General features: G+C 37.1%; 2 protein-coding genes across 4 annotated transcripts; one reads left to right on the forward strand and one right to left on the reverse strand.

The window, feature by feature from the left end:
* Positions 1 to 3,665: 3,665 nt before the first annotated feature.
* On the reverse strand, positions 3,666 to 19,493 carry LOC121874891 (protein MTO1 homolog, mitochondrial-like). Of its 3 annotated transcripts, none has more exons than XM_042379215.1 (14): positions 19,397 to 19,493; positions 18,122 to 18,315; positions 17,723 to 17,841; positions 16,830 to 16,992; positions 15,156 to 15,374; positions 14,571 to 14,683; positions 12,365 to 12,510; positions 10,325 to 10,482; positions 9,232 to 9,395; positions 7,218 to 7,389; positions 6,141 to 6,303; positions 5,558 to 5,776; positions 5,310 to 5,370; positions 3,666 to 3,830 (listed from the first exon to the last, which is right to left on the reverse strand). In XM_042379215.1, the coding sequence occupies exons 2-14, from the start codon at positions 18,312 to 18,314 to the stop codon at positions 3,729 to 3,731; spliced, it is 1,992 nt and encodes a 663-aa protein (XP_042235149.1). In that variant the 5' UTR covers position 18,315; positions 19,397 to 19,493; the 3' UTR covers positions 3,666 to 3,728. The 3 variants fall into 3 exon arrangements, with proteins under 3 accessions (XP_042235149.1, XP_042235150.1, XP_042235148.1); XM_042379216.1 differs by having other exon boundaries at positions 15,156 to 15,371; positions 19,397 to 19,449; XM_042379214.1 differs by lacking the exon at positions 19,397 to 19,493 and adding an exon at positions 18,676 to 18,893.
* A 123-nt stretch (positions 19,494 to 19,616) lies between these two features.
* LOC121874892 (dynein light chain Tctex-type 1-like) lies at positions 19,617 to 25,054 on the forward strand. The gene is made up of 3 exons (XM_042379217.1): positions 19,617 to 19,926; positions 21,104 to 21,269; positions 24,061 to 25,054. The coding sequence occupies exons 1-3, from the start codon at positions 19,900 to 19,902 to the stop codon at positions 24,207 to 24,209; spliced, it is 342 nt and encodes a 113-aa protein (XP_042235151.1). The 5' UTR covers positions 19,617 to 19,899; the 3' UTR covers positions 24,210 to 25,054.
* Positions 25,055 to 25,404: the final 350 nt, after the last annotated feature.

The raw sequence follows: 25,404 nt of genomic DNA on the forward strand, positions 1-25,404 counted from the left end.
TTCCACCTACTCCCATCTTTCCCATATGTAAATTTTGTGTTCATGAGAACATGATGGTAATGTTTCATTGTTTCACTTTTCTTGTATATTTCATTCCTTTTGAAAATATCTTCTATTGATTGTATTTTCCATAATTTGCTCCTTAATTGTTTCAAGGTTTTAGTACATATTATGTCGATCTCGTCCTTTTCCGTGGCTCTTTTTGCTATTATATCTACTGCTTCATTAAGACCAATGCCTACATGTGAAGGGACCCATACAAATTGAACATTATGGCCATTTTTCCTTATTGTATTTACTAATTTTCTACATGAACCAATAATGTGTTCAAAGACTGGACTCCCACTGTTCAAAGAATCCAAAGTTGCCCTACTATCAACAACAAAAATATGCATCTTTATACATATTTACAACATTTTTCAATCCTACTAAGATTGCATATAACTCAGCTTGTGTTGATGATATAAAACTGCTCAACCGAAGTCCAATTTTGATGTCATCATTTCCTTGTTCTGTGTACTGTCTTATAAGGATCCCACACCCTGCCCTGCCATTTGACATAATTGAACCATCACAATATACATGCAATGTGTTTATTTTAGGCAAATTACTAATCTTATTCCCATATAAAGCCCTTAACTGTCCTGGTTCATGTAATGATTTCTTCATTGTGAGAGGCACTATGTCTAACTCTACTTCTTGTTCTTCCCAGGGTGGATTCTTACAACTCTTCTGAAAAGCTGTACACCAGTCTGCCAGATTACGTTTTTTAATAATATTTACTAATCCATTGTATCCTCTCTTGCCTTGTCTGCAGAAGGTCCTTTTATCTTTTAAACCATCATTTATATCTTGTACAAATTTACCCCCACTGTTCCCTCTCATTAATCGAACTGCTGCAACTGTATTAATTTCATTGACCCTCTGTGAAATGCTCTGTAACCCTAGTTCCATTTTCATTATCTCAATCATTGCATTCTTTTGACACCCTAAAATTATTCTCATTGCTTCATTTTGCATGATCTCAAGCTTCCGTAGCCTTCCTTCACCAGTACAAGAGAGGACAGGTGCTGCATAGTCTATAAGTGATCTGATGGTAGAAATATACATCATTCTCAGTATGGGTACCCCAGCACCTTTACCACAACATGCTAGAGCCTTCAAGGGCTGTAATCTTGCTCCACATTGAGTGAGGACATGATGTATTTCTGCCTCTTTACTTTCACAAGTAAAGCCAATGTACATTCATAAATATTTATACATTGACACTTTCTCAACAATTTTTCCATTTAGAAAAACGGATTCAGTTCCTCAAGGTGGAGATAACACTGCTTATCTGAACTGTTTAAAGAAAATCAGTTATTGTTATGTTATTACTGCACTTCAACAACTAAGGTCTTTAAGTGTATAACAAGGTTATTAAAAGAATTTTAAAAAATATGAAACAGAACTCTCTGGGTTGAAAATCAGACTTAAGTCTGGTTGTCAACGACTGTTTTCACCGGGATGATAGTTATTTACTGTAAAGTGTTATATGTAAGCAACCACAGAATTTGTCTTATGAATAAAGAGGAAACTGTATACTGTACAGTACTATAAAGATAAAAAAGAGCAAATAAGTGTAGGAGCATATTGTATGTGGAAGACGAGTGTATATCTGGGAGCAGCTGGTGGGGGGGTTAGGACCACCGATTTATCGAGGTTTTACTTTAAACAAGAAATACAAAGGTATAGGACTAGTGATATTTCCTTTAGCCAGAACAATTGGTGCAGAGCACTTCCTGGAAAAAAAGATTTCCGGGTAACAAGGCGACTCTCGGAATTTTCCAGAATGACACATTTTTCAACTCTCCAACTGGAAAAAATCCCCCAACCCCAGAATTTTTTGAGTATCAGGAAAAGTTTCTTGGAATTTCCAGAAAAATGCGCCTGATTTTCAACCTCAGAAAACCATCCCCAAACTGGGAATTTTCCAGACAAATTCCAAGCAAATTTCAATTTCGGCTATTGGAGTTCCGACTAAAAGGTATTCCGGCAAACGAAAATACAGGTACGGTCAGGGCCGGCGCTACCCACTAGGCGAACTAGGCGATCGCCTAGGGCGCCAACATCTGGGGGCGCCACAAATTCAGGGCAAACTTGGATAAAATTAAAAATGAAGGGAAAACTGTGGTGGACACTGTGGTGGAGCCGTGGAGGGTCGGAGCAGGATGTTAGAAGGGTGGGGGGTCGGAGGGAGGCGAGGGTAGGTAGACGGTAGCCGACTGTGTTTTCTTTTTTAATATTATTCGTTAACCCCCCGGAGGGACTAACCCGGGTCCTTATCTTTGGCGGCCTGGAGAACTGTCGAGCAGTGACCTGAAGGCTGACATCTGAGGAACCCTTCTCCCAACCCCACCATCCCCTCCCCTCCCTTACTGCCACTTACTGCCAGGGCGGCTGAGCCGCCCCTTCCCTGTCTTTGTCGGGATGAGGCAAGGTTACCTGACCTCTGAAGTTTACGTCAAGGATTTATTGACTTAATGTAATAACAATAATTGGTTATTTGCATGGGTGAAGTAATAAAGCCACAAGATGAAAACAATGTAGTAATGGGTTACTGTACCTACATTAGCTTATCAAAACTTTCAAGGGGGCGCACATCTAAAGGCTTGCCTAGGGCGCCAAATCATCTTGCACCGGCCCTGGGTACGGTATTACTTTTTGCAAGTACAGAGTACAGGTTGTATTTCTAATTTGCTTCCAAAGTACTGTATTTGTTGCTAACTTTAACCTTTTTTTATTCTCTGATAAAATTTTATTAGAAATTCTGAAAAAAGAATAACATCTTACAATGAGTTTTGCTTGGTGACCTGGCCACTTCTGTTAACAACTCTAACTACCAACACTGTTAGTTGACACTGATGAAAAAATTACATTTTCTGAGGTCATCCAGTTGTTGCAGCAGTAAAATGCAGCACATATATCTCAACTGTCATTGATACTGTATAGACTAGTTCTGTAATTCATCATCTAAACATTTGCTTTGAAAGCCATCACAATAATCATTGGAATGACATATGATAGAAAATAACCTTATTCCTTTGGCAATGACACCTAGAAATAAAAAACTTTTTCTGTTTAAGGTTCTGACAAGCTTGTTACCAGTAATAAAAGTTTACAGGGTAATCCTATCTTTAAAATAGAAATGTGATCCTACAGCCTATAATACAGTAATACTTTCCTTGCCTGCCTGGTTAATACAGTGAGTTTTAAAGTAAAAATTCTAACATGGAGCCTAGGGTCAGGAGAGCCTTAAAATCAGTAACCTGAGGTAACTGACATACCCTACCCAGACCTCACATCCCACACTTGCTTATCTGACCTTAGAAAAATGAATGTGTTTATCCCTTGACACAATCTTGATCCAGGGAGGGCAACTGCCCCTGCCCCCTAAGAGAACCTCATGCATACAACATATCTGATGAGCACTTCATTTACAATTTAAGGTCATTTCTGTAGTTATGCAAAATACCTTGATTTAAGGGAATGAATCCCTAGTCCAGACTTTTCACTTATGTGTACTACCCTCAGAGATTTTGATCTACAGTCTCTTAAATTATATAATTAACATTAATAAACAGACATATCTTTTAGTTCTGCAAAGGACAGTTAACAATACTGTATTGCTATGTTAAGTATTTATTTACTAAAATTTATCAAAAAACATCAGTCTGACCTACACATTGCTATAAAAGTTCTGAATACTGCTGTTGCCTCTGCTTCACATAACGTAACAAGCTTATCATCGCTGCTGGTGTTATGCCTTCAATCCTAGTTACTGCTGCAATCTGGAAAATAACATGCAAGATATAAAGAATTTCAAATATTTGTCAAATGAACTCGTCAGGTCTCAGAGTATGTGAGGGTCTCCTCTTTAAATATACTGTACGTATAACTCCTTTTTTATACAGGGTGGTCCAATTAAAGTGAACCATGTTGAAAATTAAATAAAAATTCATGAAATTGGCAAAATCTATATTTTAGCAGTTTGCAAGTTTCTGAAAACCTTTGGAAACAATAGTTATTAAAGTTTGAAAGTTATGTCATCCAAATGTGCACTCCTCTTCACAATAAACTGCTGCAGTCGTTGGCGAAAGTTGTGCATGACTCTACGAAGCACATCTGGAGAGATGGCAACAAAACTCCTGGCGAATTCTGGCCTTCAGGTCATCAATATCGTGGAATCGATGAGACTACACTTTCTCTTTCAGAACCCAAGGCCAAGCACCACCAATTGCCACCCCGCTTCCTCCTCCCACTTAAACCCCTACCAAGTGTTGCCAACCTGAAACTGGTTCACTTTAACTGGATCACCCTGTACTAAGATAACTTCAGAGTTCAATATGCCACTCATTAGTTAAATCTAATAGCTTGACTTTTTCTTCCAAAGTTTACACAGTACAGTATGCGCTTTTTTCTTTTTTCCCCTCTAACAACCACGAGCACTACCACTAATTTTCCTCTTATGGGCCTCTGTCATTTCCTGGAAACTTCTAATACATCAACAGATTTATTCCAACTGGTATCAAACTTCCTTGAGGAAAATCGACTTTCGTGGGACTCGCTGGTTGGGGTTTGTACAGACGGAGCTCCAGCCATGGTTGGTTCGCGGTCGGGTTTCATTAAGAAGGTAAGTGAATATATCAATAAGTCATTTGCTTTGTTTTTCAATTGCAGATATTAATATACAATACCTAAGTCTCCCCTGTGGCACCTCATAGACTGTCCATGCAAGCTGAGAACAGCTGTATTTTGAGTATGATATGTTTTATAAATGGGTTTAGTTAAATTAAGATATGAAACTGGAAGGCATTGAATGTTTTTTCTTTGCTGTACAGTAATAATATTCATAATGACTAAAATATACGTGCTAATGTCAGTCCTCTTTGTATCTGATATCTTCAGTCACAGAACATATATCTGAATGTGTGTAAGATAAACAATAAACTATGACTGCCAAATAATAAGAACAAAGGGAAAAATCATTTGAAGAGGTGGACTAAAGGTTATTTAGCATGCAAAACAGAATGGAGGTCCTAGAAGATGTATTAATGTAAAAGAAGCAAAGACAGTAGTGTAATATAAAAGGTAGAGGAAAACGAATGAAACCCTAAATATTGATGCAATACATTAAGTCTCTCTTATGCATTGAGACACCTCAGAAAAATCATTAAGATGAATTAACATATAAAACAGAGGATAGATGTACTGTACTATATAATATATTTTCTGTTAATTATTGCTAATCAAAATTCCAAACTTCTCACCGTAGTGGGTCTTGCTTGAGAAAGTTTGCTGCGCATCTCATTTGACAAACTCATGGAGGGACTGAAACATATGAGGAAAACAGACAATTAAAAATACTGTAGTGTATAATGTAATCTGAATACACATAAACTGTATAAACAATAAATTAGTTATAATAAATATTAAATAACAACAAAAGTTAACTCCTTTATTACATCCTTCACATAGCTACTCCTGACATGAACCTATCATATGTTACCAGACCCACCTATAGTAGTCAATATTGTGTGGAATTACAAGTGCATAATCCCTGCGTACAGCATCCACATCCTCACTCTGGGCAGCTACCAGGTCAGCATAAAGGGCTTCAACTTTTAGCCTTTCTGTCAGCACTGGATTGTAAGTGAATTTTTCATATCTTGAGTCAACCTTTGCTAGTTGTTCAACTGTTACATTCCAGGAATACATACCAAGAAACTGTAGGGCACTGAAAGATTTGTATTAAATAGTTATTTGTAATTTTTTTAGATGATTAAACATGTAGGAAAGTTTAAATCTAAACCTTTTTACTAGAGTAATATTACAATAAAAAAAAAGCCAAGAAAACTATACTCTACAGAGGGGTCAATTCTTCACATCAAACTGTGACTTTGACTTTTGACTTAATGTATCATTAAAGTTAATTTTGGTATAAAATTGGAAAGCTGTGGGAACATTATAGCCTAAGTTGCTGAAGACATTTCTAAAATTCCACCAATTTTTTTTACAATTCATGTCCCAATATTTACAATCCATGGGCTCTGTTGAATCTAACCTATATTAGATGAAATTGAGAACAAATAAAAACCTACCTCTTATATGTTGTTGCTCTAGTTTGTGGTCTATCTAGAAGTTTTGCCCAGGTCTTGAAGCTACGAACATCTCCCCGAAGCAGTTGCAATCCCTCCTCGAGCTGACTTTTTGTTTGTATCAATTGATTATGTCGCTCTTCAGATACACAGCCAATGGAATAACCTAAAATATATAGATTTTAAATTATTTCCAAAAAACTCTTCATAAATTAATTGTTTGTAAATCGAAGCACATTTTCCTATTGACTCCCATTATAAAACTTGAGATATGTTCCTACAAAAAAAGAACACCTTAAAATGCTACAAAACATGTTTTAAATGGCAAGATTTGGTGTACACAATGATTGTAAGCCAATCTTAAACATAAGTGAAATGCAGGCAGTACAGGATATCTGACACTCGTTCACCCTCCCTCAAGCATTGCTGGCATTCTCCACACCTCCAAATATTTTTCCACTTTCAAATTCCACACTCTTACAACTCTAAACCTATATTGTTTGACAATCAGACAACTGGCTGGCTGAGTGACTGTGTGTGTGTGTGTGTGTGTGTGTGTGTGTGTGTGTGTGTGTGTGTGTGTGTGTGTGTGTGTGTGTGTGTGTGTGTGTGTGTGTGTGTGGTGAATGTGAGTCTGTGAGTCTACTTGTCTTCAGTGAGTTTGAAAAGTAAGTTATATGGTGATTGTAGAAGAATAATGACATTGAATGCTTATTTGTACACTCAATAACATTGTGATTGTTAGAGAATAATGAAATAAATTAGTGAAATAAGCAATCATACTTGTAGTAAAAAAATCCATTATCAAAACATATTTTCTTTCCCATACTACAGGTACTTAAGAAAAAATAATGAAAAAAATCATAACTTTGGGGTTTTACTTCATAACTCAAAGTAAAGGAGAAATTTTTCCTGTAATTTCAAATTTTCATATATCAAAGCTTCATAAATTGGGGTCTCCCTATGAGATGAACTGTACTGTACTGTACATACAAAGTGACAGAGAATATCTAGTGCAAGTTTTGAGCTCACTACTAGTGTAAAGCAGTAACTAACAAAATATTTTATGAAGATACAAACCCTTTTCAGTAAGTCGAAGATCGGCATTGTCAGGCCTCAGCTGGAATCTAAATTCTGAGCGAGAAGTAAACATTCGGTAAGGCTCAGAGGTGCCCTGGGTGGTGAGGTCATCAATTAAGACACCAATGTAGCCCTCTGTCCGGTCCACAGTGAGACCTTCTTTATTAAATGCCTGATAAAAGTCAACACGTGTTCAAATTAGTTATGCACCAAGAGTATACAGTAAATTAAAACAGTACAGTGAACCCTCACTTTACACGGTTAATTCAACCCACAAGGGTACCACGGAAAGTGAGAAACGCATAAAGTGAACAACATAACATATGGGATTAATTGAAATAGAGACCGGGCCGATCCCCAAACTCCACTTTTTCAGACACAATACCTACGTTGTAGTAAAAATAACTTCTTAATTTTATGATGGTATGCACACACAATTAATAATTAAGAGAAATATCAATAATATCAGGTTTTTTAACACTTACATTAGTAGAAAAGATGGCTGGGCACACGGAGATGGGGGGGTTGGTTCCGAGGCAGAGGGCAGATTATTGGCCCTCACCTGTATCAATTGTATCACTATCCACCACAGAGGCTTGCAGGGCCTCTTTGTCAAACCCCTCAAAGTCCATATAAGTCCATATCCTCACTATAATTATCACTATCACTGACTTGGGCCGGCTGTGGTGGCTGGCGGGTGAAGAACTCGGTAATGCTTTGATGACTGGGCGACCTTGTGCGCACCCTGCTACCGCCGCTTACACAACATGGCGGATGGCGGGAGAGATGGCGGGAGGTTTGGATCCAAAAATGGCGCGGCTCGCCAGCCGCTCTCCGCGTAAAGGGGTACACGCACCGCGGAATGTGAGCATTCCGGTTTCGGCAGGGTACCGTGTAAACGTGGAAACGCGGAATGTGGGACCGCGTAAAGCGAGGGTTGACTGTATTACCTCTGTTAACTGGAATCCCTCAAACCCTGAACTTTCCAATAGCCGGTAATTTGCTTGGAATTTTTCCAGAAAATTCTCTCAATTCCTGTTTGGGAACAAATTCTGAGGTTGAAAATCAGGTGCATTTTCTGATTATTCCAAGAAAAATTAAGAAAAATACCAACACACTTTTATTTCTGGGTTTGGGAATAAATTTTCAGGACACTCCGAAAGATTGCATCATGCTCCAACCCATTCCCACATGCCAGGCACGTGGGTGGCCAAGCTGCTTGGATCGTTTGGTTCATATCCTGCTGCCATTGTAGAAGATTGTTCCCTCACTAGCTGCTGCTTTTTGTCTACAATTGTGTTGTGCAGTGCTGTACATCAGGCATGGGCAGCATGTGACCTCAACCATGCCTTTGTGCGGCCAATGGAGTGATTGAGAAATTCTATTTAATGTGGCCCACAGTTCAGGTAGATGGAGCCAGCTTATGGTGAGTAAAGCAATATTTATTAGAAGAAAAATTTTCTGGGGAAGTGGGCTAGTCCATTTGTGCAAGATGTCTAGTTTAGGAACTTGGAAACTTTTCCCAGTAACCGCAAAGATTCCAGAGATAAGGAATTTTTCCGGGTTTGAGAAAGTCGTCTGGTTACCCCGAAATCTCTCATCCCCAGAAGTGCTCTGCACCAATTGTTCCAGCTAATGGGGATATCACTGTATATGCACTCATATACAGTACCTTTCATATGAGAATTCCTATACTTTTATATTAAACACAGAATATAGAGAAAGATAACTACCCCTGTACTCTTTTTAATTTTAAAAATGCAAAATCCAGACAACAAATCACATTCAAAATTACTTTACAGGCTATTGAAAAACACATAATACTGTACATATAATGAATTTCTGTCACACCAAAGCTGTCCAAGCCAGAGAAACCACACACATTTTGCTTAATGTTAGGTTTTTCGGGAATGCATCCCTATCGTTAAATGAGGGATACCTGCTTCAAATGATGGAACTGATGTACACAGTAAGGTAAAATAGTGTACAGCCAAGCACAAGCCAACAACAATACCTTTGCAGTAGCATTTATCCCAGCCACAATGCCTTGTGCAGCAGCTTCCTCATAGCCAGTTGTTCCATTGATTTGCCCTGCTAGGAAAAGGCGAGCGACACGACAAGTCTCTAACTGTGGGGTCAGTTCACGCGGGTCCACGTAGTCATATTCTACACCATAACCTGTGTTAGAAATGACAAATTAGCACAGAAAGGTAGCGAAGATCTATGCTTATACATAATATTAAAAAATCAAATTACCATTTACTAATTGTCTTAAATCTTAAAATAAATCAGTACAGTATTATATTTCCAATAAATGTCAGTTCTCATTAAAGGAAATAAATTCACTAAAGGTTGATGCATAAAAATGTTTTAAGAGGCTAACAAGAGCTAACTAAGTACTGTATTATAACTACAGCAGTCACACTAACTGAATAAAAGAAATCATATAATTGGGGTGTTCAAAGAAAATATTTCTAACTTACTGCAAAGAATGGTCAGACTCATTTTTACAGTCTGAAAATCGAAGTTTCAGACCATCATTGGTGAACACTGATATTACCCTCTAAGGTTGGGAGTCTTTGACATTACATTAATATGTGCTTCATGATCCTTGTCTGATGTTCGTTAAAAAACAGCACAACATGGTCAGCACCTCAGTCATCTCTGCAGACAGAGCATATGCCTCAAGCTTGTGTATGTCATGAACAATGTGATGGGCAAAAACATCTCACCACCTAAAACACACCACCCCCAAATCCCCTTCCCAGATTTTCTCTGCGAAGTGCCAAAGCATTTACAGAGCCCAAGAAGGAAATATGCGGAGTTCATGCCCACCCTACACCTCTGGGAAATTTGTCCACTGTCCAGACACACTGCGTACTGTTCCAAATTAAATTTCAGTGCAATGAATGGTTCAGTTGCAAGTGGAATATGCAATGACAAACAATTAATAAACTCTTAATTTTTAAATAAATACAGTAAAAATATAATGTTTGTCTTTTCTCTTCATTTCTCTTTGAAATTATGCAAAGTCAGCATTTACAGAGAACCATAAGGCACTTTCCACAGATAGATTATCAGTAAGGATGTGATAAAACTGGTCATACCTGGAGTGATCATTTCACAGTGCTGGAGGCTTGGAATGAAGCGGAGTAAGGCCTGTTGGTGCTCTGGGGGCATTGTACAGGACAGGCCCTGAGGATACACTAGACCAGAGTCTAAACCTTCTGGTTCAAGCCACACTTGGTGGTTACGACCTGAAAATCTGAGAATGCAAATAGTTGAAGAATAACACATATTAAAGAAAAGTTTTGCTCTTCAAAACTTGAATTAACTAATGAGACTAAGTAGATGAAAATAATCTTTTTGGTTTAATGATTACTTGGACTAGTATTCTTAATTAATATGCCACGTTGAAGGGATAAGATAAATGAGCAAGATCCATATAGTCAGGCAGATTGGGGAAATATATCAAGGAATTGTAGGTTTAATGATAGAAGCATGAAATTTGGCACATGCTTAGAGAAGGGCAGGGAAAACATTTTGGGCTTTAGGGCCATCACATATCTGTCCTATGAGTGCTGTGACAACCATTTTTAATAGTGATTATTATTAAATACAGTTCCCTACATATAATGCATAGATTCGTTAATTGTTTGGACTCAGAATATAGGTAACCAGTATTATTACATTTTATTTATTTTGAAAGGTAATGAACATCTTGTATGAACTGTTGAGTCAGTTTCTTACCACGTAAAATTAAATTGTTGTGCTTTATGAATTGCAAATATTTTCAAAGGCAACAAAAATTAAATAATATTAACACTTGTTTTTAACGCCCTTCACCATAAACTTCCAACAGCATTTACCACAAACCTGTAAAAACATTAATTTTAACCAATGGAATTCAACATTAAACCGAAACAGACATCTCTCACAGGTTCGAGTCTTCAGAAGCGACCGGATTGCCTTTATCAAAAATCATCATCATCGGGTGTGACAGACCGGCCACCTGTCCATTAAATGACTTGAGCTAAACCCTGGTTCAGTCTCTTGAACCTTTTCCCACCTCACTCATACGGGAAAAGGCATAATAGTTGTAAAAAAAATCATTACTGTTGTTATTAATTTAACTACACATACAGCAAAAAATGACGAGATGACTATCAATTCGGCATAAATCAGGTAATAATCAAATATTGGGACAGCTCGGCTGCAATGTGTCATGTTAGGACGAATGAATCCCTTATATACTTGAAGCAACTGTTCAGAAGTGAAGTAGCTACAGCATCTGTACAACATTCCCAGCTTTCGAGAGGCAGCTTTAGCAATGTTGTGGATGTGTGGCTTCCATGACATATTAGAGGAAATAGTGAGGCCAAGCATATCTGTTTTAAAATTTAGCAAAATTATTCCATCCTGAAATGTGATTGGTGGGAGATTTATTTTGGAAAGTGAAATTAGTAAATACTATGATATTTTATGTTTCTGTTTGTATTTTTCCCTATGTCCCCCAAATTTATTAGGTGTTATGACTTTGAAACTATGAGGCATTCACCCCATGTTCATAGAGTCACTAAATGAGGATAATGTGTCCACACTGTGTGACAGGTGACTAAGATCTGGAAAATAGTTCATGGATTCAGCATTCCATAGCCAAAGTCAGTATATGAAGGGTTTGAAGTGTCAGTGTTTATGATTTTAGCAGCACAACTCAAGCCTTCTCCCTTTAGGGTAAATTCTTATCAAGTGATTATCCAGGAGACTTGTGTAAGTATAAAAGGCTGATCAGTGGCAAAGATGATAAAGATAGTCCCTCAGTCATGGGTTTTTTACCAATAGAATTGCTGGCTCAACAGAACTGCTAATTTCAAGATGTAAGGTTATAATTCTAGCATTTATGGTTCCAGGACTTATAAGTGTACCAACCTCCCATAGGCTGCGCTTTTATTCTTTACAATGTAAACAACTTGCTTTCATTTTATTAACAACTGAGGTACAGTCTTTCAGCATTCATACATCCATCCTCAATAAAAATATTCTCCTGTGCTTTTTCCACCTTCTCATCATTAAGTTACATCTTACACTCTGGCTTCACACTTGACAGTGCTTTCTGTAGTTCTTTGTAAACATTGGATCTGTCTAACCTTAAAACTTTTGATTCTATGGATGGACAGTAGCGAGGTCCATTAGTCTCCTCATGAACATGTCGATTTTTATGCAGAGTATCTTTGACAATTTTTTCCACCTCTGGAGTTGTGTGAGTGAGATGACAAAACAGTTGTTCCTCAGGCTGAAAGAAAAAGAATTACGTACATTAGAGTATACATTATTGTTAGTCTATCAGCTGGTGGTTAGAAGAATGAAATATAAGCTAACTAATGTTAATGTACAGTATTATGATGGGCACTTATACGAATTGTCTGACCACTGTGTAGTACTATAGAAGCAAGATAAACAGAATGGAAGGTTCAGCTTAATAGAGGTAAAATATTGAGAATACAGTGACCCCTCGTTTAACGAACGCCTCGGTTAACGAAATTTCGGTTAACGAACTGCCTTCCATAAGGATCTTCAATTCGGTTAACGAACAAAAATTCGGTTAACGAATTTCTTACGAACCGACCTCAACATGTTTTCGCTTGCACTGGCCGGGCAACCAGCTTTAGTATCAGTCCACCAATACATTAATCGGTTCTAGGGCTTAAATTCCTAACTATTTTAGTAAATATCAAGAAGTTTATACTATTCAATAATTTTAAAAGTTTAATATTAAATTTTTTAGTCATTTTAACAATTATTGAACATAATTGAAGGTAAAGTGACTAGTTTAATGCGCAGCATCCAGCCTCTTAACACAGCAAACAGGCGTTAGTCTCTCTGTTTTCACTGGAGGTAATATCTTGCTTGAGACTCTCTTCAACTAAACGCTTTTTTTCTGTGTTTCCAAGCAAATTATTGGTCATTTTGAAATATATTTTACATATTGACAATATATAATGCAGTACAGTGTTGATTTAAAGAAAATAATCTTGAAATACACCAAGAGAACTAAAATTTTATGGGTGAAATGGTGCCATGGGGTGACTTCTCTTCCACCCCAATGCCTTCTCTTCTTCCTTCTCCTCCACCCCCATTGTAATTCCCATCATCATCATCATCATCCAGGAGCCTTCTACATACACACCTCAAAGTAAGTGAAATTTTCTACCATTTTTGTTGAATTTAGGAAATTTTCGGTGAGCTGGAACCAATTACCCAAAAACCCATTGAAACAATGGTTTCGGTTAACGAACTTTTCGGTTAACGAACGACCTTCTGGAACGGATTGAGTTCTTAACCGAGGGTCACTGTAATTGATAAAAAGAAATAAGTTGATAAAAGAGAATGTGGCTGAAATTCTTGGAGACATGACTGAAACAAGATGGGCACATGTACAGTACATAGGGACAGGTTAAAGTAGAATAGCAACAGTTCAAGATCAGGCTCAGGAACAGCACCTGGTTCACCTTCAAAATAATAAACCAATGTACAGGCAGACCCAAATTTATGACAGTTTGTTTGCAAAATTAAATTTAATTTTGTTTCATGCTTTTATTTATGAGTGTAACTGAATTTATGAGAAAAAAGTATTAATGAAAATATGCTAAAATAATGTTTGTTTTTTTTATACTGCCAGTATGCTTACTTATTTCATTGACAAATTTCATTATTCTCTAACACTAATAATGTTACTGAGTTTAAAATAAGCTTTGAATGTGTTATCATTCTGACATGAAGACAAATGGCACATCACTCACACCACCACTCACAGGCACTGACCCAGTTGTTTCATTTTCTACCTTTCCCTCGTTTACTCTCATGTAATAAGTAGAAAATCAAATACCCTGGTAAAAGAAAATTATTTTGTATTCTTAAATTTTTTATGCTAGTTATTTACAATACAGGTGCAGAGTTGTAGGAGAAAATGTGGAATTTGGAAATGAAGAAATGTTTGGTGGAGTGGATATTGCCGACTATGCATGAGGGAGAGTGAGTGGAGTGCCACCTGACTGAGCTGAAACTTTGGCTGGGTAGTTGGCTGTCTAGAGGAACTGGCTGGTAGCTGGTGTATAAACATATTGCACCTCTTTGTGTGCTAATATCTATTTTACAAAGGCTTTAAGGCATAACAAATACTGTAAATATGAGAATCTGTTACATCAACAAAAATATGACTTGCCCTTTGCTAATAGTTGGGAAAAAGACAATAGTTTACTAAAAGTCTACCCATAGTGACAGTCAACATTGCATACCTATCCATGAAAAGAACTCAAGAAATATAATTATGAAAAAAATTAAGTGGGTACTGACCTTAATCCAGACTTGTTGATTTAAGAATGAGAATGGCACTGGTGGGTTGTCTGGCTCTTGTTGTGTACACTGCGTGTAGTCAATGGTGTTTTGGGCTATCCTTGGGGGTGTTCCTAAAGTATGAAAAAGTGAAAAAGAGACAGGACACTGTATCCTCCCACTGCCTACATGCACCATATACCCACATTGTGTTTATTCATGCTGAACTGTATAACTGCATAATTTATAAACATGCTTGTCCAATTGTAAACCTGTATAACAATTTACTGAATAAATATTGTTTTTACAGTATTATTGTTGTTGTTATTATTATTATTATTATTATTACTATTAATATAAGTCACTTTTCTCTGGAACACATCTCCAATGTATAATGAGGACCCCATATAAATATGGACATATTATAGAAGGGTTTTACCCCAAAAAACATATCTATTACTGCAATAAGAATAAATGATGGGAAAATCTGTTTCCTCACATCTGTCACCTGTTTTATAGCAGGAAAAGACTTGAAAAAGACTAATTAATTTATGCCCTGAATTATACGAGATATCCAAAGTTCTTTGGAGAAAATATGACACATACCTGTCTTAAGTCTTCCAAGTCTAAACTGCAACTTTTCAAAAGTGTTGGCCAGCCCAATAGCTGGTGCATCTCCAAGTCTGCCAGCAGGCCTCACATCTAATCCTATGCTGATTACTCCTCGTAAGAAGGTCCCCGTGGTGATGACAACACTGTGAGATGTAATCTCTCGCCCATCATCTAGTAACACTCCTTGGCATTCAGCTTGTTGAGGTACATCTGCTACACACACACACACACACGGGACGATTATTCAGCATTATATGGTATGTTCTTATTTCCATCACTTACCCTGTACATGAAAAATTAACCCTTTTCCACCCAAACTTTTTCTTCTCTTTCACATAACAAGTCATCTATACAAAATATAGAATATATACTTCTTATTCTTGTAAGCAAAGAAGTAAAGATATACTTTTATATAAAGCAGTCTCAGTGAAACATTTTCCAATATAATGAACCTTTCTATATAATACTATAAACATTTCATAATCTGTATAAATCTTGTGCTTTGAGGTCACTCAGCTTGTTTTATCCAACAGACCAGTTAACACTTTTCTTACTGAATATGTAAGAGAGAAGAATTCAATATAAATATGTAGATACAAGCTGACTGATAAATGAAGGACTGAAGTATAAATTCCTATTCTATTATCTACGGCTCAAGCAAATGGTCCTGCAAAAAATGGTACTCTGTATAAGAGATAAGAACCTGACAAAAGAGGCTGCAAGAGACCACACAACATGAAGAGCAGCCATTAGGTGAATGTGGCTAACCCATGCAAGCATGAAAAATGCCCATAAAATATTGATAATGATGATGATGTGTGCATTATTTTGGTTAGGATGTCCACAACTGAGGCTAAATTATGAAACATAGTTACCTTTGCAGCACATTTATGGCCGTTACATTTCTGAGAGAACAATGGAGGGATCCTACACAGGCCACTGGACTCATTCCCTCAGCATGACCACCTCTAATGGGTGGCCATTAAGTAAATATAGATGTTGCCTTTAAAGCAAAATGAATGTTGATCCTTAATGATTTTCTCTTGATATAATTTACTCTAAGCTTCATCCTGTCCACTGAAATATACAGTAAACCCCTCCTGTATCATGGCCATGGGTATCATGGTGTTTATTTTGCATTAAACTAATGAGGGAATATATTTCTATACTGTGGTACTGTAAGTGGCAAACTGGTTAAATCCTCACCAAGTTAAGAACTTTTAGCTGTAGCTACCAGTGAGTGTTTTGGCTTTGAATCCCTAATCATAGCTCCCCATCTTGATTTTCAATTACCGTACATACATTACAGCACACTCGAGTATCGGGAATCTGAAATGCTTGGGACCGAAAGGCTTTCAGAAAGTACTGTAGATCCAGTGGAGTTTCGATAATTCGTGGGTTAGGTACCAGAAGGCATCATGAATTATTAAATTGGGAATTATAGTTTAATTGATTTAAATGAAAATAATTAGTTTGATTCCAGAAGCCAAAAAATACCTATAAACAGTTCCAAAACTGCTTTAATACAGTAAACAATAAACATTGTACATAATACAGTACAATAAAAAAATACATTAACACAGATATGCATTAAAAGTAGTTCTATATTTCATAAACAGTAAAGTAAAATAAAGTATAAACAAATTCTTAACCAACCACCAAACTCACTAGAAGCACATGGTTCCCTTAAAATCAGATCTTCCACTGCTGCCTCTATTATAGTCAGGTTAGGTAACTGAAACAACTCTTCCTGGAGATTTTTTTTGTACAGTGCTCTGTCTATCTGTGCTCGAGGACCCCATACAGCTGGACCCTTGCTACGGTTCAGCACCTGGAAATCAATCAAACATACAGGGTAAGAGAGTACCGAAACAATCTTTATCATTCATTGCAAAAACAAGTTATGACTAAAATCCACTTTTGTGTTTCAAGAGGCCAATTCACATAGTTAACCATAAAGCAAACCTCAGTTAAATGGACTGAATCACCCTGCAAGTGAATGCTGCAGAGTCAAGAGTAGGGAATATGGGGAGATTGAGTTAAATAATCCAAGATGTGCATAATTATCTCATCAGAGAACCACAACTATTGAGCAATTATAATACAATATACCATACTGGATTTCCTTTCTCCTTCATCACATCATGAACTCCCTTACCATGAAAGGAAGTTGGGAGAGTCCAAGCCAGGAAGTTAATATTGCTTTGTGGAAAGATACATAATCCATAGGAACAAACAGGGATAGATTCTGGTAAGTTACATATAAGGAGGGAGAAATGGTGGTAAATGCATCAGTGCAGAACCAGAAGAATGGACAAAGGGAAACAGCACGTCATCCCCCAGCTCCATGACTTCCCACCCAAGAGGTGTGCATCTTATAATTAATCATATATTTGACCAATCCCCTTACATTAAAGGTCCCCAGTGACTGGAAAATGGTTCAGTATATGTAAGTCCTATATTCAAACAGGGTGATCGCCACTACACAAACAATTATAGGCCAATGAGTTTGACCAGCATAGTGTGTAGTAATGCAAGTTATTCTGTATTCCATACGTTACCTTGTAATGTATGCCAGAAATATCACAGACCCGACCACAAAGTCCATCCAGAGCATCCACTTCTCTCATCAGGTGTCCTTTTCCAATACCACCGAAAGAGGGATTGCATGACATCTCACCTATTAAAGAAGAAATCTTTTACTTTGTGACTCTAAACTTATGACACACATGTAATATATAGTGAATTATTATCAAGCATAAGAGATACAGTTACCAGCACCTCATATTGAGGACTAGGAGTCTGGAAACACTCTTAACAAATATTACGTCCGGATCTTCGAGGGTTCACGGTATGTAAGTTGGAAAGTAATTGGACAGATACAGTACAGTACAGTACATCATTGAATTTTCTTGAAACTCTCAACTACAGTATTTTCTCATAAAGCACTAAAATATAACCTATGGTGGACTTCTTATGTGTGACAAGCAATGTTGTGGCACCCATCCTAGCAGCAGCAGCGCAGGCCTCTGTACCAGCATGGCCACCGCCCACCACCACCACATCGAATGCTCCCCCTGGGGTACACCTACTGTACTGACACACATGCTTTGCTCTTCCTGCTGCTCGACACCACCGAAGCATAACTTGCATTCTGAAAATTGTAATAATAAATGAGCTACTGTGCATGATTCAGTAATATTTCAATGTGATTCTGATCTTTTAAATGTTAGTTTTTGCATAATGTAGTATTACTGATCCATAATTTATCTTAGTATGCCTTATTGTGGGTAAAAATAAGTATATATTAAGTGCATCCTCCAAATGTGTGAATTTGCTAACAGAGTTTAACAGTTAATTTATGTATAATACTTCTGATAAACTTCCTACATGCTTGCAGTATGTTTGAAATATTGAATGCATGTATCTTAATATAAATTAGCTAAATATCTTTCTCATCAGAAACGGTCATCCCAAAGATTATGAATATACTCATTTAGAAACACATCATTACTTCAGGACGAAATCGGACAGGTGTGCAACAGCCAATCAGCTGTAACTCTTGAGGTGGGGGCGGGGCATCTCTTCACAGCTGATAAAAAACACACTATAGTCAGAGGGACACTATGACTTGGCAGAGGGACACTTTGAGTAGACAGGAGGACACTATGACTTGGCAGAGGGACACTTTGAGTAGACAGGAGGACACTATGACTTGGCAGAGGGACACTGAGTAGAGGGACAGGCAGGTGACAGATCAGGCAGGACAGATCAACCAGGCAGGACACATCAATGGCAGGGGACACACTGACACATCGACTAGGCAGGGGACACATCGGGGGGGACACATCGACTAGATAGGGGGACACATCAGGCAGGAGGACAGATCAACTAGATAGGACAGGCAGGGGGACACATCACACATCAACTAGGCAGGAGGACAGATCAACTAGGCAGGGTAACACATCAACTAGGCAGGGGAACACATCAACTAGGCAGGGTAACACATCAACTAGGCAGGGTAACACATCAACTAGGCAGGGTAACACATCAACTAGGCAGGGTAACACATCAACTAGGCAGGGGAACACATCAACTAGGCATGGGAACACATCAGGACACTCGGGCTGGAGATACAATGACTATGATTCAGTCAAGAACAATGCAGAAATAAATATATCCGGATAGTAGTTACAGTATTATCCAAGTAATCGAACAGTTACTTTCATAATTACCTCAGCTCGCTTAATGTATGTAATATGTATCTAATAATTTTGATAATAAAACATTCCGTCTGGTGATGATCCTTTTAACCCGGTGTAAACAAACAGACTTTAAGAGAGAATTAGTATAAAACCATAACTATCATGTATAAAATATGTATATTAAATGGTAATAGATTCATATATGTCTATTGTTCTGGAAAATGACACATAAAGATGATAGTTTAGGTTACGAGGTCTAAATATGTACACCTCACCACCATCAATTATCATATAAAAGGCTTTTCTTTCGAGTAATAATCACTAAACAATAATATAATGATATAATGGTTTATTTTTAATACATGAATAATCAAAGTATTGTAGATAGAGAAAGAGGTTTAAGGGAGGGGCGGTGAAGGAAGGATACAGACACAGTGAACCAGTCGAGGATTCGGACGAGGAAGGATTGTTGTGTCAGCTGAAAGGCTTGACCACTCTATACCTTAACAATTTTGCTCCTACTAAACGAGAAGATGGATGAGAATGCACAGAGTGAGGAGGTTAGTAAATTGCAAGTCTTTGATGATACTGAAATGTTTAATATTATTAGAATAGACAATGTTGGCTGGAGAGGTGATGGTGGCAAGTTGACACTATCATTGTATGTGTTATATGGCACATTTATTTTACCTGCAATCTTGAAAATATTTAGTACTTGTCAGCGGATTTGGCTAAACTGGAGGACTTCGCAGCTGAAGTGTTATTTGTTTTGATGTCTATATTCTTATGTAGTGGATATTTTGCCTTGACTGACTTAGTTACCACTAACGCTATTTTACCGTGAGTGCACTCTGATTGGCTAAGTACTTTCTGTTTAATACAATGGGGGGTCCACCCTCCGGCTAGGAAGTTAGGTAAGGTTAGGTAGGTTTCTTTGGTTGGATAGGTCAGGTTCTATTAGGTTCTAGTAAAAATCGCCTCTTATATAATGATAAGAACATCTGTGGAAAAAATGAACACAATCGAACAATTCCTGGTTAAGTATGTTTATAGCCACTCAACGATTGACTCACGGCGAAATAAATACCAAATGCCGCTAGTCATGGTCACATATTCTCACGTTCACCGGTAATGGACGATTAGCCAATCAAAGCACACTCATGGTAAAATAGCATTAGTAGGAACTTAGCCGGTCATGGCAAAATGTCCACTGCCATATTCTTATTACATTTTTATCAGTGAGTTCTCATATAAAATAATTTTTATGGAAACTGCTTCATATGGTACCAAAGTTAATTAGGTGACGAGGTGTGCACTACTTTGTCTTTCTTTGCGGTGATGCAGTGATTATTTGTGTGAGGATTTTCTCACAAGCAGATATATAAAGCAAACATAATAATTCTTAAACAAGCAATGTAAAGCATAATTTGAGACTGTATTTACCTGTGTTGAGGATGGTAGAGACAGTCTAGGGTGGCAAATATATCTCAAAAGAAGTACAGTAATACTATAGTGTATAGAATATTAAAAAAAAAAAGGATATTTAGTAAAATTAATTAAGTATAACTACAGAATGCCCTTAAATAATACTATAGTTACTTAACATTGAGAAGTTTGGCATAACTGGTTTAGAGTACAGTACAGTACTTGTATAATGTGAATGCCTAGGCCTGTATTATGACAAGGAGGAGTAAAACATAAAATTTAATCTGTCTGAAATAATTTTTATTTTTGCAGCACCAGTTTGTGGTGGATGAGGTGAGCACTATCATCAAAGAAAGTATAGAGACTGTGATTGGTGGTAATGCCTACACAAGTGCCAAGGTTAACAATTGGACGTCACAAGTGGTAGAAAATGTACTAGGAAATCTGTCCAAACTCAACAAGTCTTTTAAATACATAGGTAAGTCTTGGATATAAACACTCATGAAAGAATATTTCTTTTTCTTTTTTCTAGACTTTTAGATTTATAACTTTCACCACTTGTTGGCTTACTATCCAGTTGGATGGTTGTTTTTTATGACCTTTGTTGTCCAGTGTTAGAACAAGGAGAAAACCTGCTATGTTTGGAAGGGTCTTACTAGATAACTCCCTTCTCGCATCCAACTGGGGGATCAAACCCAGTGTCATGCAAAATGTTGTGTGGTGCTAATATTGTGATATGCTCATTGTATGGTGCTAATACATTTATTGTGCGGTAGTGTACTAATATTGTGTGATGCTAATATTGTGTTGTGCTCATTGTGTTGCTAATATTGTGTGATGCTAATATTGTGTGGTTCTTATAGTGTGTTGCTCATATTATGTGGTGCTCTTTGTGTGTTGCTAATATTGTATGGTGTTCATTGTGTGTTGCTAATATTGTGTGTGCTCATTGTGTTAATAACAAAGCACAGAGTTGACTTGAGGGTAGACTCACATTTTTAATACATTTTGTTGTCTTGTTTCTGATTATTTGTGAGAGGCTTTTCCCATTATTATTTTTTTTTTTTTTATGTGTTTTGTGTGTGTGTCTACACACACACACATACACAATACAGGTAAAAGAAATTACTGTCTCTAGAATGAATGGGTTCTATCCCAACTGCAAAATTGCCAGCAACTTAAAACTACCCTTAGACAGTCTTGGGCACATCCAGGGTGTCATCCGCGAATATTCCAAGTCTGCGAATTAAAAATTCGGGAACTGTCAATGCTGTATTCATAAGACAAATTCTGTGGTTACTTACATAATAACACTTTACAGTAAGTAACCATCATCCCGGTGAAAACAGTTGTTGACAACCAGACTTATTGGTCTGATTTTCAACCCAGAGAGTTCTGTTTCATATATATATTTGTTTTTTATTGTTGATGTAATATTCTTTTAATAACCTTGTTATACACTTAAAGACCATAGCACAGTTGGCTCACAACTGAATGATCTCAGGGTTCAATCTCTGGGCAGGGCAAGAAACTAGGCAGGTCTCTTTACATCCGTTGCCTCTGTTCACCCAGCAGTGAGTAGGAACTTGGTTGTAAGACAATTGTTGTGGCTTGCAACCTGGGTAATAGTGTAATGCAATAACATCTGAGGAACACCTCTCAAAGAAGCAGGACTTCTGTGTCCTACCTGTGCATATGCCCAATGTTGGTCTAAACTTAAGAATCCATTGAGTTGTTGAAGTGCAGTAATAACATAACATCAGCTGATTTAGTTCATATTAGCAGTGTTATCCCCCCCCCTCTCATATATTCGTTTTTTTCGGACGTTCTCATTTTTTGGACATATGTTCATTTCCCGCACATACAAACCTATGTTCTCCATTTTTCTTATTTTATATTTTATATTATACTTTCTTTATTTCTGGACCACATTTTTTCTTGTTATGATGTGCACTTGGAGCACAGAATCCCAATTTTTTCAACTTCCCTCTCAAATTTTTCCCAGTGAGTTGAACATAGCTGAACCAAAGAGTTTACCGTCATTAAACAAGAAAGGGTGTTAAAAATTTTACAGTATTGCTAAACCGAAATCTCATTTAGTGAATGTTCGTTAAACAAGGGATAAGTGTATAGCAGTGGGTTTTCAGGAACGTGGTTGAGAAATTCAGTCAGTACAAAAAAGCAATCCCAAGTGGCATCAAACCTGTCATTTACAGGAATACTCAAGTTACCAGTATCACAAAGGATGCTTTCCTAAAATCATTGTGAATAACGAATTTGCAAATATTGTGGCAATTTTCCCCATAATAATCAATGTAATTAGGGGGATGCATTCTTAGCCGACAACTTTCACCAGTAAATGTGAACAAATAAAAATAATAATACAGTACAGTAATATTGTAAATAAAATTCAATAAAAATACCACATTGCCAGTTGGCAATACAGGTAGTTTCACTACATGCGGAAGACTGGAACAACTGAGATTCCCAATGCTGTTCCATTCTTCTCCTCCCATGATCCGCTCGTCAACTCTTGTACACGTAAGAAATGTTTATTCCCTTTATGTTTCTGATCTTATGATAATAATTTTTTCTTCGCATTCCTTAAGAATGATTGTTTGAGCATGTAACAGTAAAAAAAAAATGCAGAAAATTACATATACAGTACAGTATCTACCTGAAATTGCGAGTTGAAAAATAGCAATGATACAGCTCACAGCTTGGCCTGGTTAGGGAAGGCTAAGTTCCCTGACTGGATTTAGTTTCGCAACATATCATTACAGAATTCCCTCGTTCACTGAAAGTTTTAAAATTTAAAAAAAATATTGCTTCAGATCAAAGTCTTGCTTATTGTTCTCTTTAAATTGTTTGGAAGTATGTGCTAGAATTTAATACTGTATTACAAATACATAAGGAAAAGTGAAAGTGGGTCCCATACACATGACTGCCCATTAGGGACAGTGTGGATACAGCATACTGTACAAAAGGAGGCGGCATGGCCGGTACTGCACATGACCACATTCACTTCCCCAAGTTGTAAACTTAGGTACCCATTTACAGTTGGGTGAACTGGGAGGGCCCAGGGATTGAACCACCAACCTCTGGAACAGGAGGCAAGCACTCTATCCATTCAACTGCCCCACTCCTGCAGATATGTGTACAGTACAGGGTTCTATACTGTATGTATTATCTGAAAATAGGTTATAAATTTAATTTATTAATGAGAGATGATCTAACTTTTATTAATTATTATTTTTTCTCTCTCTCAGTAACATGTGTAATAATGCAGAAGAATGGAGCAGGCCTTCACACAGCTAGCTCTTGCTACTGGGACAACACAACTGACGGTTCTTGTACAGTTCGCTGGGAAAATAAAACAATGTATTGCATTGTTTCAGTGTTTGGATTAGCAATTTAATATGACGCATTTGTGACTTGAATATTTGTCCATTTAATCCTAAGGACTGAATTTTACCTATTTTGTGGGCTCGGAAGTGTTAGCCACAAGGTGACTGGCTTATGAAAAGCTTCATGGCAAATGTTATGAGTGTAGTGTATTTATGCTTATGCTTTGAACTGAATTTTTTCCAGGTCATTAGTCAAAGCTGTACCAACAGTTATTGATAATATTATAGAAGTCTAAATTGTAACTTGCTTTAACTGTTCATATTGTGGACTGTATGTGGTACGCCAGATACCATACTTCCACAGACTAAAGTAAATCGTGCTAATAAATTCTTGCATCCGGACAGTGCCTGCCATCATGTTAGTTAAATTATGGCAGTTTGTGTTTATAGATAGATATAGTTTATAGAAAAATATTAAATTTGACAATGAAAAGTTTTCAAGGTTCACTTAGTTTCTTTCACAAAAAATATCAAGGGATTATCTATAATCAGCATAGTCATTTGGAGATTTAATAGAGATGGGGAAACTATAGATTATGTACTAATTTTTTTATTTTTAAGAAAGATTTTTTTTTTAGGAAAAGAAGTGCTATTACTCAACCTTCTGCATGTGTCTTATTGTTGTGGATGATACTAGAGGTCTGTCAAGCTGTCATTAGAATCTATTTATTTATAACAGTGTAACTTGCTGGATTAACTCTTTATCATTGTTAGAAATTAAGTACGTACTGTACTGTGCCACAGGAGTTGCTCATTACTAAAGTTATGTATCTTCTAAACAGTACTGTACTGAACTTTGTAAAGCTTTAAATTACCAAGCAGGTTTTATATCAATAAAATGTAACACAACAACTCATCTTAGGTTTATTTTTACTTAGTAATTTACGAGAGTATTTTCTTCTTCATAAATACAGTGACCCCTCCGTTAACGAACTCAATCCGTTCCAGAAGGTCGTTCGTTAACCGAAAAGTTCGTTAACCGAAACCATTGTTTCAATGGGTTTTTGGGTAATTGGTTCCAGCTCACCGAAAATTTCCTAAATTCAACAAAAATGGTAGAAAAGTTCACTTACTTTGAGGTGTGTATGTAGAAGGCTCCTGGATGATGATGATGGGATTTAGAATGGGGGTGGAGGAGAAGGAAGAAGAGAAGGCATTGGGGTGGAAGAGAAGTCACCCCATGGCGCCATTTCACCCATAAAATTT

Source organism: Homarus americanus, unplaced genomic scaffold, assembly GCF_018991925.1.
Source record: "Homarus americanus isolate GMGI-L3 unplaced genomic scaffold, GMGI_Hamer_2.0 scaffold56009, whole genome shotgun sequence".
Classification (NCBI taxonomy): Eukaryota; Metazoa; Arthropoda; class Malacostraca; order Decapoda; family Nephropidae; genus Homarus; species Homarus americanus.